This window comes from Cydia pomonella, chromosome 16 (assembly GCF_033807575.1).
Source record: "Cydia pomonella isolate Wapato2018A chromosome 16, ilCydPomo1, whole genome shotgun sequence".
NCBI classification, from domain to species: domain Eukaryota; kingdom Metazoa; phylum Arthropoda; class Insecta; order Lepidoptera; family Tortricidae; genus Cydia; species Cydia pomonella.
This window is the reverse complement of record NC_084718.1, coordinates 19349043-19362177: the sequence shown is the minus strand read 5'-3', so window position 1 is coordinate 19362177 and position 13135 is coordinate 19349043. Positions and strand designations below refer to the sequence as shown.

Sequence of the window (13135 nt, the reverse complement as noted above, 5' to 3'; positions counted from 1 at the left end):
CTTATGATTTTTGCGGATACACGTAGTGTTGGTAGGAACTCGAGTCTTTCGAGTCTGAATTGGAAGAACTCGACTCGTTTTTACGAAACTCGGCGCTTAAAAAACTTCCGAATCTTTTAAGTCCTGAGGCGAGTCAATTGAGTCTCTTTTAAGAGGGCTTAAAAGGACTGACTCGAGCCTCCGAATAAAGACTCCGTCAACAATTTCATAGTTTTCACCTAAATGAAAGTAAAGAAATTTTGCGTTATTGTATTATTTGTGTGCTAACTTTATTACTTAAAGTCGAAGCATTTCGAAATTTTGCAAACAATAAATTGAGAGTTTTCTGAAAAGGACTCAAGTCCCTCTGAAAAGACTCGAGTGCGTTTTCCTCGGCCGAGCGCGCCGCCTCGGCTGAGACACGTCTACACTGGCCGGTTTGTGGCTTTGTGCGTGAGGAAATCGAGCGTATGCGCGTATGCTTATTAATTATTAAAAACACGGTGTATAAGATTATAGGTACTTATATTATCTCGCAGTATGAAGTTACACTAATCTAAGTGCGTCCCTGGTCGTATCTTCGTGACCCATATGTGGGGCACGGACGTGTAGGAATAAGAGATAGTTCGGCCTGACCCATATATGGGGCACTGGACTTAGAACGTGTTAAAAATATAAGTGAAAAAAAAATTAACAGTTTTATTTTTTGCAACGAAAATTTATTGAATCTGTTGACTAGCTTACTGATATAAATTATATCATATAATCATGAATAAGGTACTAAACAGGTACTTTGGTAGTTCAGCTGTTTATGAAAAAATAAAATAGATATTCATTTATAGGTACAGGTTGATTCACAAGAACACGAATGGAATGAATGAGTGAATGAAAATATGTGTGTATCCATGAATCTAGTGTTTAACCTTTTGAACGCCGCGCCTATCGTACGCGGCGCGTAATCGTGAACCTTGTGAGTACGTATGAAGCTTGATATTGGGCTGTAGCCGCGCGCGTCATATGACGTCTTTGGCGGTCAAAAGGTTAACTGTTGTTGCTGAAGTAGAGAAGGCATTATTATTGTGTGTCCTTGTAAGTCTCACTTTTTTTTATTCCCCGTCATGTATTTATGGTTGGTACAAAATAAATATCCCGGCCAAATTAAGGAATTCTCAGGAATCATACAACGTGTTTTTAATACGGAGTATTACTGCAATGTTCTGCCGTCAGAATGCAGCACTATCGTGAACCATGGACTATAAACAAGTTTTCACAGATACTAAAATATGACATTGATGCATCAAGGCGGTTTGTTTACAAAGGGCCTACCGGGAAACGATAAAATCGAAATTTAGTTATCTGCCTCTTTATCGCTCGAATACGTAAGAGTGATATCTCTATCACTCTTTAGATATCTTATTGGTTAGATATCTCAGCCCTCAGTTTGTAATGGATTGTGGTAGTGGCAGTTTCGCGTAATATTCCCTATTACGACGTATTGCGTATGTTCTGTCCCTCACGGGCGCACGCGAATGACCTGTCTATATAAAATACTACCATCTATGTGGGTCTGACTGTACACCGATACAGATGTCACTCATGAATGAAAGTTTCGTTCATTCTATTCGTGCCAGCTTTCGTGAATCAACCTGTACTTTGGAATTATTCCCCAAAAAATTACCTACCTAATGAGATAATGAAGTGAATGAAAATGACTTTTCATTGTGGATTATTATCTATATAATAATAAGACGCGTAAAGTCAGACCAAGCTAAGTTGGCAGCGATTTTGAGAGCCTTGTGCAAGTGTTAAGTAAACGTCACAGGGTCATGTAAACGTCATAATGTCATAGATGTTTGACGTTTAAAATAACACTTGCACTGTCTGGGCTATCAAAATCGCTGCTAACGTATCTTGGTCCGAGTCTAAAATGGCACAATATTGTAACCGTAAATTTATTTAATTGCAGTATTTGATCGATTGACTGAATTCATTGTAATCTGTAGCCTTTCAACGCATAGTACCAAATACGCAAATCTATCGAATATTGGATGCAAGTTCTTGAAATGTCTAAATGGGGCTTTACGCGTCTATACAGTACTACATGCGCCAGCGCTACTATGGAAGTACAAATTACTCTATTTAGATTTTGCCTGACTTTCTCTCCAGTGGAGGTGCGCCAAAAATGTTATAAGGGAAGCCAGAGTTAATTTAGTTTTCCATTTGTACTAAAGCCATAGTTAGGCTGCGTTTCCACTAAAGATATGTGAGAAGAACCAATAAAATATCGTCCACTAGAAATGCACTGAGCGCCGATAGGTAAATGAAGTGATTCTATTGGTTCTCTGCTGGAAACGCAGCCTAAAAGTGTGTTCACTAGCGTTTCCGTGCCATCTAGCAACGCCCTAAAAGTATTCTCAAGTGACTGAATACAGGTAAGCCAGTAGTAATCAATTAGTTACTACGGTTTACAGGACTGATTACAGTTTCCTGACATGTTCAAACAGATGATCATTGAAGATGATGGGTCCTTTCCTGTACAGCACCTCATGCCCGTTGTGCCATTGGTAGAAAGAAAACTCCGGGAAGAAGAACTTGATCTCCCGTTCTGCTGACGGTGGAGAATCTGGGAATTGATATTTTTTATATTTAGAAAGGAGAATATTAAATGGCAACACTGAAATAATGTTCACAATGATGAATATCTTAGTATTGGGTGTAGAAATTTGCGGGAGACAACTTTTGCATTATCTAAGGTACATCACAATCGTTTTATCATAATATCTGGGAGACCAAGCTTTGCTCGGAAAACGTATAAAAACTCACAAATGCGCGTTTTCACAGAGATAAAACCTAGACCTAGATCGATTTTTCGCCCCGGAAAACCCATATAGCAAATTTTATCGAAATCGTTAGAGCCGTTTTCGTGATCCACGAAATATATATATATATATCTATATATATACAAGAATTGCTCGTTTAAAGGAATTCCAATACATAATACAGAAAAATAAACAAAGACAATAAATTTGGGTGCTAAAAAGCAATCTCTTTGAGAAGCTCTGTGTCACTGCGTCTGCTGGGTGGCTGTCCCTACAGCTCTATATATGCTGACAGGGAATATGTTGTGTTGAAGCGTAAGAAGAGGCCAATCCTACAAAAATACATCATCTGACACTGACATGACTTTAGAATGCCCCATAATGTGCAAGTCCACACAACGGTAACATCTTACCAGAGCCATGAGCAACGTTCCTGGTGTCGGAGATGCCGAACATGCCACGGAGACAGTAGGGCTGCTGGAACTGCGCCTTGTACACGCAGGTGGGCCCCAGCATGCGGCGCCACAGCTCTATGGCGTTAGAGTGGCCCATTATGTGCAGGTCCACACTACCACTGGAATAAGTTGGATGAAATTTAAATATTTTTGATAAGAGATAGCAGCAGATCAAAAGAGTGTCACATAAAGAAAAGGCTCCAAAGAGTGACTTATAAATGCAAAATTTTGCTATTGCAATAAGTATTCTATAGATGATTATTCCATGAACTCTACAAATCATTTTACTGGCGCTTGTTCAAGTCCAAGCCAAGCTCAAGGCCAAGTACAAGATCTTATAAGACTGGTACAGAGGTCATACGGTGTTAAGGTTACATTAGATTTTCCATTATATTAGATTCCTACCTCGTCATGAACGTCACCAGCCGATTATAGAAGAACTTGCCAACATGTTCGCTGTAGAATTTACCAGCTGCTTCTTTATCCAGGGAGACCCGTTTAGTTTTTATGACTATAAACTTATTTTTTATAACGTTCCTAATGAATGAAAGAGCCACGGGATTCTTTACAGCGTGTGGCTTGATTATGGCCAGGGTTAGTTGTAGTTTCTGCATGGTGGTATGTTATCTGGGTTTGATTTTCTTCATTTTATTCCCTATTTTGAAAATAAAGAAATTTAAAAACTTGATATGGATTGGCAAATGTCATAACCTATTACGTCAAAATCCAGGGGTGCAGCATGAAAAAAAAAAAACGACTGAATCGATTGTAACGTTCTTCGATTATCATGACACGATTACGCGTTTGTAACAACTACTGAAATAGCTTTGACATAAATGTCAACTGTCAAATAAACAAAAACGACGCTTGCTAGGTTAGGTTTTGCGTTGACGAAATTATTTTAATTTAGACAGCATAGTTCATAAAAATGCCTGAATTGGAGAAACGGAAAGCGGATGATTATTCAGTCGTCCCGTCCAAAAAGACCCGACATGAAATATCTGTGGTTGGAACAAGGGAAAAAGCCGTGGTTACTTCTTCGGTATGTTTCTCTTAAACATATTAAGCTTGTGTTGTTTACATTCATGTTTTGCCTTACACCTAAGCATCCAAATGACGAAATTAATTTACTTAACTCAATATCGACCAGTCTTTGAGCTTATTTTGAGGATTTGAACTGTGTATTAAAACAAGCCCTACAACTAAAGTGAAAATGGGCTGGCCATTTGTCCAGATATTTGGACGGAAGGTGGACTTTAAGGGTAACAGAATCGACAGGACCAAGAAAAAAAAGAGGACAAGGAAAACCTAAGAAACGACGGGCAGACGACATCATAAAACTAGCTGAAAAGAACGGGATGGAAACAGCAAAAATCAGAGAGAAATGGAAGGGTATTGAGGTGGCTTTCACCCTGTAGGGATCAGTGTATTGCACTGAGCATAAAAAGCTATAATAATAATAATAAAATCTTGTTTTTATCTGTTTCTCTAGGTACCACGCACATCAAATCTCTATGCGCCTATTATGTTACTGGAGGGTCACCAGGGAGAGATATTTACTGCCAGATTCCACCCTGAAGGGAAACACTTAGCGTCAGCTGGATTTGATAGACAAATCTGTAAGTAAACTATTATTTTTGTTTATTATCTGATTCTGGTCAAAGTTACAATTACTATGGTATGTTCTTGATTATCATCTATAAATAATAAATATAAATAAAAAGCCTTTTATTTCCTACTATTTTTGTATTGGTTAATTTATGCTAGTTATTTGTAATTAATTGGCTTTTTTTTGTATATTTAATCTTAGTATATTAAGCAGAAACCCCTTAGGTGAAGGCCATTTCCAAAGCTAGCCATTTTTCTCTGTCCTGGGCAGTTTTTTGCCAGGCGGGCCCAGCAAGTTTTTTAATATCTTCATTCCAGCGTGCATTTGGTTTTCCTTATCGGCGCTTACCATCAGGCCCTTCCCATGATGTAACAGTTTTTGTCCATCTACAATCCTGGACCACAGATGGATCATCATCTAAAACATCATTACTCATTACCTAAGTGAACAAACACTAAATAGGTTTAATTCCAAAATATTGTTTGAAATCATTACTGTCTCATCTAAATATTTGTTTTATGTGAATTAGATAAGTTTTAATTTAATTTTAAGTGACAGTAGTCTACATAAGACATTTAAGGAGCTCATATAATCATTTACTTTTAATGACTATATCTATTTACCAAAAAACTTTTAAAAACTTCACTCTTTCAGTTGTATGGAATGTCTACGGACAATGCGAGAACATAATGGTGATGAAAGGCCACACGGGCGCCATCATGGAGATCAACTTCTCCCCAGACGGTTCACACTTATACTCCTGTGCTACCGACAACACGGTGGCCGTGTGGGACGTCCCGACTGGCACGAGGATTAAGAAACTGAAGGGACATGCTAACTTTGTTAACTCCGTGTCAGGTTAGTGCTTATCATAATCCTAATCGTAATGCTTTATTTGTAAACACATAGGTATAGTTTGTGTCATCCACAATGACACAGATTGTCAAGTCTATCCTTTAACCTTTTCAACGCTTTCTCCCTCGCATCAAAATGTGGCATACACGCCAATATGTCAACTATTGAGAAACGAATTTAAACCTTATCTGTCAACAGTAAAATTCATAATATTGCTTTGACAGCGTCTGCCATGACCTCTTTAGTGGTCGTTGGCGTAGTAGGCACGACAGCACACAACCACTTTAGTGGCTCTTGGCGTACAAAAGGTTAATAGCATGACATTACGAGTCATGCATCTTCATGAATGACACAATCAATACACATAGGCTTTAGGTATAAATGAGTCGCTTAGCTTCCAACTCAGGTAAATCCATCTGTCAGATTATGCGATTTTGGTATTACGAAAAGGTAATAAGGTAGATATTTGCTGAAAGGGTCGAATGGATCTATCTGAGTTTGAAGTTAAGCGACAAATTATGTAACTTATCCACATTCTATGCTTCATTGATCTATAGAAAAAACTGTACGTACGTACAGTCCATAAATGTCAAAAAAAAATTTGATTACTTACTATGATTTAGAAATATTCGGTAATTATTAATAATCGGCAAGTTACCCATGTTTGTATTAAGCCGAATTTGCTTACAGTACCGAATATTTGCCAAATATTTTTATTATCTTTTTGCATCACTTAAAATTGTAAGCCCCGCCAGAACTGTTCATGTTACGATTTCCCTTTGTCATTAAAACACATGATGTTTTTATCATCCCGTTAATCAATACCGCTGTAGAACACCTACATAAATTGTCACATCACCACTCACCTCACCACCACCTGACCACTTGCGGTATACCGAGTGATTCCTGGGAGAAACTGGCGATGCGTAGAACGGAATGGCGCGAAACTGTGCATAAAAAGGTAGAGCAATACGAGCAGCGGCGCTTGGAAGACTTGGATGCCAAGCGCCATCTCCGTAAGGACGCGACCGAGGCCCTCGTATACCTATACCTACAACCCAGCTGGCCAGCTTCATTGCGCACCATGCGATCGCATTTTCAAAACCAAATTTGGCTTTGCAATCCATATTAGAGCGTTCCATGTTTCCGAATAAAAACAGTTGAAGGAGTCGCCGTCGTCGGATACGGCGAGGAGGACTATATATATATAAATTGTCACATCAGAATCATCTGTCACAATTCAGACAAATATTTAATTGTTAAGATTTAAACCAAATATTGAACCATATGGTATTGAACTCCATATTTGGCCCATATCTACTATGATTTATTTAACTAAAACAAAACATATTATCTTCAAAATATTCTCTTTTAGCTATGATACACACATGTTTGTTAAATTTATCATGAATATGCCACCGTAAGAATTTTTGTCAACATATTTTAATATTAATATTGTCCTATTCTGCCTGAAACACAGGAACTCCTAGTTCAGGCTTTATAAACTTTTCCTTATCCTTAATCCTTAGTCTTTAAGTACTACCAATATACAATACTTTTTTCATTATCTTAATCGTATTTGTTATCCCAACCTGTATTTCCTCAAACATATAATATAGACATAAATACCATGTACATACTCCTCGGTGATTAAAACCATAGTTTAGTGGTATTTAAATTCAGCCATCAACTTTCCAAATCAGTATGCAATTTATTTATGTTCCCCTTATAAACCGCAGGCGCCCGGCGCGGCCCCGAGCTCCTCGCCTCCGCCTCAGACGACAACACCATCAAACTGTGGGACGCCAGAAAAAGGAACCCCGTCGCCTCCTTCGACAGCGAGTACCCCGTCACAGCAGTCCTTTTCAACGACACTGCTGAGAAAATCATATCGGGAGGCATCGATAATGTCGTCAAAGTTTGGGATATTAGAACTAATAAGATTTCCTATAAGATTAAAGGACATACTGACACTATTACAGGTATGGTAATCGAATTTAGGTTTTTGTTAGAATTAATAACATTTCTTATAATTTTACGTATTTAGTGACAAATTAACTCACTGCGTAGAACAAGTTTCGGAAAATCTCTACTTTCAAAAATTGTGGTAATTGTTCATTGTCAGCGCCTCACTTTAATCATTTAAATATAACTATGCTATGTATAAAGATGCAAGTGTGAGAAATCTCATATACTCTGCTTCAGTGATAGACAACACAACCATGTGATGTGGCATCTTAAGGCGGGATTCCACCTGTGTACAGCACTGTCCGGGACAAACATTTTTGTACTGAATGCTTGTGCCGCACAGTGATGGAATCCCGCCTTTACGACACTTAATAACTCTTTACTGTTGTAAACTGAAATAGAAGTTATATACAAAAGAAAAAGAACGTTTAAAACACGAACGTATTTATAAAAATTAATATAATTAATAGAATCAGGCGTTACTTTGCGGAAATCCATGCTAATTAAAGCAAGAAATATTACTTTGCTAATCCGCGAGAAAATAACGTGTTAGTGCTAACCCGTTATACTTACTTGCGTATTCTTACATGCAATTAATGTTCCCACCCTCCCACCGCAAAAACCGACCACACCGACCAGACCCGTCAACTCCAGCATCTCCTGAGGATGCCTCGTAGAGGCGAAACACGTGTTGAGTTTTGTACTTTTGGTGGTGGGTTGTTATATTTATTTGCGTATTTATTTTTGCGGTGGGAGGGTGGGAACATTAATTGCATGTAAGAATACGCAAGTAAGTATAACGGGTTAGCACTGATTGACTGACGTTATTTTCTCGCGGATTAGCAAAGTAATATATCTTGCTTTAATTAAAAATTAATGTTTTATTATTATTACATGTTCACTGTTGTTTTATTCAAAACGCAAAGATTTTATTTGTAAAATCATATTTTTTCAATAGGGGATATTTATTACGCAAAACCCCGCGTAGAGGGCGCCACTACCACTTTCTAAGGGCTTACCACTAAACACGAAAATCGAAATTTCGTTATTTGCCTCTCTATCACTCTTGCATACTCAAGCGATAAAGAGGCCAGATAACGAAATTTCTATTTTCGCGATTCGCGGTAGGCATCTAAAGCGTGACCAGTAATACATGATCACGCGCCATATTGCGGAATTTCATTCGAACTATTATTTTGACGACCGGTTTGGCCTAGTGGGTAGTGACCCTGCCTACGAAGCTGATGGTCCCGGGTTCAAATCCTGGTAAGGGCATTTATTCGTGTGATGAGCATGGATATTTGTTCCTGAGTCATGGGTGTTTTCTATCTATTTAAGTATTTATAAATATTTATATATTATATATATCGTTGTCTAAGTACCCTCAATACAAGCCTTATTGAGCTTACTGTGGGACTTATTCAATTTGTGTAATAATGTCCTATAATATAATATTTATTAATATTTATTTTCTTACTATAACTTAACTGTCACCCTATACATGAGAATAACAGCGCCCTCTTGACAATGATCATATTATTAATTATTATATTTCTGGTTGGGCTTTATAAACAAACCGTTTTGATGCATCATGTCATAGTTTTTACTACTACTTCTCAAAAAACTGTTTAAAGCATAGCCTTCTTCTTCCTCGCGTTGTCCCGGCATTTTGCCACGTCTCATGGGCGCCTGGGGTCCGCTTGACAACTAATCCCAAGATCTGGCGTAGGATCTAGTTTTTACGAAAGCGACTGCCATCTGACCTTCCATTCCAACCCAGAGGGTAAACTAGGCCTTGGGATTAGTCCGGTTTCCTCACGATGTTTTCCTTCACCGAAAAGCGACTGGTAAATATCAAATGATATTTCATACATAAGTTCCGAAAAACTCATTGGTACGAGCCGGGGTTTGAACTCGCGACCTCCGGATTGAAAGTCACATGCTCATACCGCTAGGCCACCAGCGTTTCACTGTTTAAGGCATAGTATGTATATGTTACTCTTAGATTTATGTGATGTGATAGTGCTGCTCTCTGGCGGCAGAACATTTTATATATATTTTTTTATACTACGTCGGTGGCAAACAAGCATACGGCCCGCCTGATGGTAAGCAGTCTCCGTAGCCTATGTACACCTGCAACTCCAGAGGAGTTACATGCGCGTTGCCGACCCTAACCCCACCCCCCCTCGTTGAGCTCTGGCAACCTTACTCACCGGCAGGAACACAACACTATGAGTAATACTCCCTATTGAAATATAATTCAGGTCTGGCGCTGTCCTACGACGGCTCGTACCTGCTGTCGAACGCGATGGACAGCACGCTGCGCATCTGGGACGTGCGCGCCTTCGCGCCCGGCGAGCGCTGCGTCAAGCTGCTCGCCGGACACCACCACAACTTCGAGCGCAACCTGCTGCGCTGCGCCTGGTCGTCGGACGGCTCCAAGGTACTGCACTTCATTCCAGATTACAGTACCTGGGCGACCGAGCTTTTGCTCGGTTATAACTATTTATTGTAATATGGTGGTGTATAGGTGATACTCTTAACTACATTTTTTTACTACATTAAACTTGTCGAAAACAATAAAAATTAAAAAAATTATATATAAACTTGAACATATAAAAAAAAAAACAAAAACAAAAGTTAGTCACCGAGCGAGATTCGAACCCGTAACACTCGTTTCTAGCCGTCCGCGTCTTAACCCGCTGGACCAGATGGACAGTGGCTGGCAACACGAAATTAGCGAGCATATTCTGCGTCGAAAGAAAAACGCATGAAAACTCGAAAACAAGCGTTTTCCCAAACATAAGACTAATCTAGATCGATTGTATACCCCCAAAAACCCCCATATACCAAATTTCAGCGAAATCGTTAGAGCCGTTTCCGAGATCACAGAAATATATCTATACAAGAATTGCTCGTTTAAAGGTATAAGATTTGACTTTAGAACAGTGATACTCGACCTGCGGCCTGGCGGGTTTTTTTAGGCTCCCCAGGTGATATAAATGTTCCTGATATAGATCCTTTCAACAGTCTCATCTGTAAGTAAATTCATCTTGGGGGCCTACAAGGTAAAACCGTTCCTTCAAAAAAGGTTGATTATCAGAGAGCACACAACTTTGATTTCGATACAACGTGAAAGAATACGAAAACGAATTTTAAACAGCGACATTAATCACTCGACATCATCAAGCGTTGTTGACCTGTTTCTTTAGGTAGACCTTTTAGTGTCGGCGAATCCGACTTTGAATTTGTAGTGTTTAGTGGCGCCCTGTATGTAGGGTAGCCCGCACTTGATGTCGGGCGAACCAGACTTTGAACTTGTAGTGTTTAGTGGCGCCCTGTATGTAGGGTAGCCCGCACTTGATGTCGGGCGAACCAGACTTTGAACTTGTAGTGTTTAGTGGCGCCTTGTATGTAGGGTAGCCCGCACTGGATGTCGGGCGAACCCAACTTTGAATTTGTAGTGTTTAGTGGCGTCCTGTATGTAGGGTAGCCCGCACTTGATGTCGGGCGAACCAGACTTTGAACTTGTAGTGTTTAGTGGCGCCCTGTATGTAGGGTAGTCCGCATTGGATGTCGGGCGAACCCGACTTTGAACTTGTAGTGTTTAATGGCGCCCTGTATGTAGGGTAGTCCGCACTGGATGTCGGGCGAACCCGACTTTGAACTTGTAGTGTTTAATGGCGCCCTGTATGTAGGGTGCGGTAGCCCGCACTGGAAGAGGGCGACCCGACCTTGACCTTGCACTTTTAAATGTCCATTTTTACAAACAATAAAAACTACAAATATGGAATCAATGAAATAATATATACTATTATTTAGATGTATACTGTCTCTAAATGTCAAATTACACAAAAAAAAAGAACGCTGTCAAAGTAACTTTCGCACTTTTAAGTAAAGTTTACATTAGCTCGCTTGCGCCCGGGAGCTTTTCTTTTGAGTGATGTTTGTTTATGACATAAAGCGTTCAAAAGGTTCCATCATCAGATCATGATGGTACCATAATATTGCATCGTCACCCGACTTACATATGTATGCAAATTTTCAGCTTCATCGGAATCCGGGAAGTGGATCAAATTTAACTTGCAAGATTCCAGGACATACATACAAAGCAAGCAACAAAGATACATACACGTGAAGTTAAATAAAAGCTTGTAATAATATTAAAAAGTTGCCAGCGCCGTGCCAACTGCAATGCTGAGTGGAGACCATTTCAGCCTCACATCCTTATCTGTTCTGTACTATTCAACTTCCACTGTTTCTTTTTAGGGTTCCGTAGCCAAATGGCATAAAACGGAACCCTTATAGTTTCGCCATGTCCGTCTGTCTGTCTGTCTGTCTGTCTGTCCGAGGCTTTGCTCCGTGGTCGTTAGTGCTAGAAAGCTGAAATTTGGCATGGATATATAAATCAATAAAGCCGACAAAGTCGTACAATAAAATCTAAAAATTTTTTTTTTTAGGGTACCTCCCCTACACGTAAAGTGGGGGTGAATTTTTTTTTTCGCTTAAACCCTAGAGTGTGGCGTATCGGTCGTATTCGAAAGGTCTTTCAAAATTAATAGGGGTTTTCAAGAAACATTTTTTGATAAAGTGAATATATTCGGAGATAATCGCTCCGACAGAAAAAAAAATGTGCCCCCCCCTCCTCCTCTAACTTTTGAACCATAGGTCCAAAAAATATTAAAAAAATCGTGGAAGTAGAGCTTAAGAAAGACATTAAATGAAAACTATAGCGGACATGATCAGTTTAGCTGTTTTTGAGTTATCGCAAAAAGTTTTCCCTTCATAGTAAAATTAAGACTTACTTTAATTAGGTACTGATTATGCAAATTTGCCTATTTGTTTAACTCGGGTGAAAGGTACCGTGTCATCCCTTGGTTAACAATTTACTATACTTTAAGCTCCAGTTTAGCTTATTGTGACGGAAGAGTAACTACGGAAACGGAACCCTACACTGAGCGTGGCCCGACATGCTCTTGGCCGGTTATTTATTTAATTCTTGTTGTTGTTAATGTATTATCTTCTTTGTAATAATTGATGTGTTGTCTGAATAAATATTATTCTATTCTATTCTAAAAAGAGGTAATTCCAGGTGACGGCGGGCTCGTCGGACCGCTGCGTGCACGTGTGGGACACGACGTCGCGCCGCGTGCTGTACAAGCTGCCGGGCCACCGCGGCGCCGTCACGGACGCCGGCTTCCATCCGCGCGAGCCCGTCGTGCTGTCCGCCGGCAGCGACAAGCTGCTCTACCTCGGCGAGATCGAGCCCTGAGAGGAAAGAGGACGTAGTCCCCATTTTCCTCTCTGGATATTGACATGGAAAATATTTTTACATAATTGGATGTATTAACAATAGCTATGCCCGTACGTCTGACTTTTTTCGAATTTTTGATTATTCTAAAAATTATGGGCGAATAGTTTTCATACAAATTTTTAAATGATCTTATCAC

The 13135-nt window shown here is 39.5% G+C and overlaps 2 protein-coding genes across 3 annotated transcripts; one reads left to right on the top strand and one right to left on the bottom strand.

Moving 5' to 3' along the window:
• Positions 1-487: 487 nt before the first annotated feature.
• LOC133526423 (nucleoside diphosphate kinase 6-like) lies at positions 488-4011 on the bottom strand. Of its 2 annotated transcripts, XR_009800722.1 has the most exons (4): positions 3659-4011; positions 3212-3372; positions 1026-2602; positions 488-902 (listed from the first exon to the last, which is right to left on the bottom strand). XR_009800722.1 is itself a non-coding variant. In XM_061863053.1 (3 exons), the coding sequence occupies exons 1-3, from the start codon at positions 3865-3867 to the stop codon at positions 2457-2459; spliced, it is 516 nt and encodes a 171-aa protein (XP_061719037.1). In that variant the 5' UTR covers positions 3868-4011; the 3' UTR covers positions 488-2456. The 2 variants fall into 2 exon arrangements, 1 of the variants encoding a protein (XP_061719037.1); XM_061863053.1 differs by having other exon boundaries at positions 488-2602.
• Positions 4012-4175: 164 nt separating this feature from the next.
• Positions 4176-13135, top strand: LOC133526424 (U5 small nuclear ribonucleoprotein 40 kDa protein). The gene is made up of 6 exons (XM_061863054.1): positions 4176-4295; positions 4746-4872; positions 5517-5720; positions 7457-7699; positions 9950-10128; positions 12778-13135. The coding sequence occupies exons 1-6, from the start codon at positions 4182-4184 to the stop codon at positions 12955-12957; spliced, it is 1047 nt and encodes a 348-aa protein (XP_061719038.1). The 5' UTR covers positions 4176-4181; the 3' UTR covers positions 12958-13135.

What these genes read in the sequence shown, in the direction of transcription:
- LOC133526424 (XM_061863054.1), top strand. Translation starts at nt 4,182, where the DNA reads ATGCCTGAATTGGAGAAACGGAAAGCGGATGATTATTCAGTCGTCCCG. An exon ending in CTTTGTTAACTCCGTGTCAG is followed by an intron (nt 5,721 to 7,456) that starts GTTAGTGCTTAT and finishes TATAAACCGCAG; the next exon opens with GCGCCCGGCGCGGCCCCGAG. An exon ending in GGTCGTCGGACGGCTCCAAG is followed by an intron (nt 10,129 to 12,777) that starts GTACTGCACTTC and finishes AGGTAATTCCAG; the next exon opens with GTGACGGCGGGCTCGTCGGA.
- LOC133526423 (XM_061863053.1), bottom strand. Translation starts at nt 3,867, where the DNA reads ATGCAGAAACTACAACTAACCCTGGCCATAATCAAGCCACACGCTGTA. An exon ending in CTGGTGACGTTCATGACGAG is followed by an intron (nt 3,373 to 3,658) that starts GTAGGAATCTAA and finishes AACTTATTCCAG; the next exon opens with TGGTAGTGTGGACCTGCACA. An exon ending in GAACGTTGCTCATGGCTCTG is followed by an intron (nt 2,603 to 3,211) that starts GTAAGATGTTAC and finishes ATCAATTCCCAG; the next exon opens with ATTCTCCACCGTCAGCAGAA.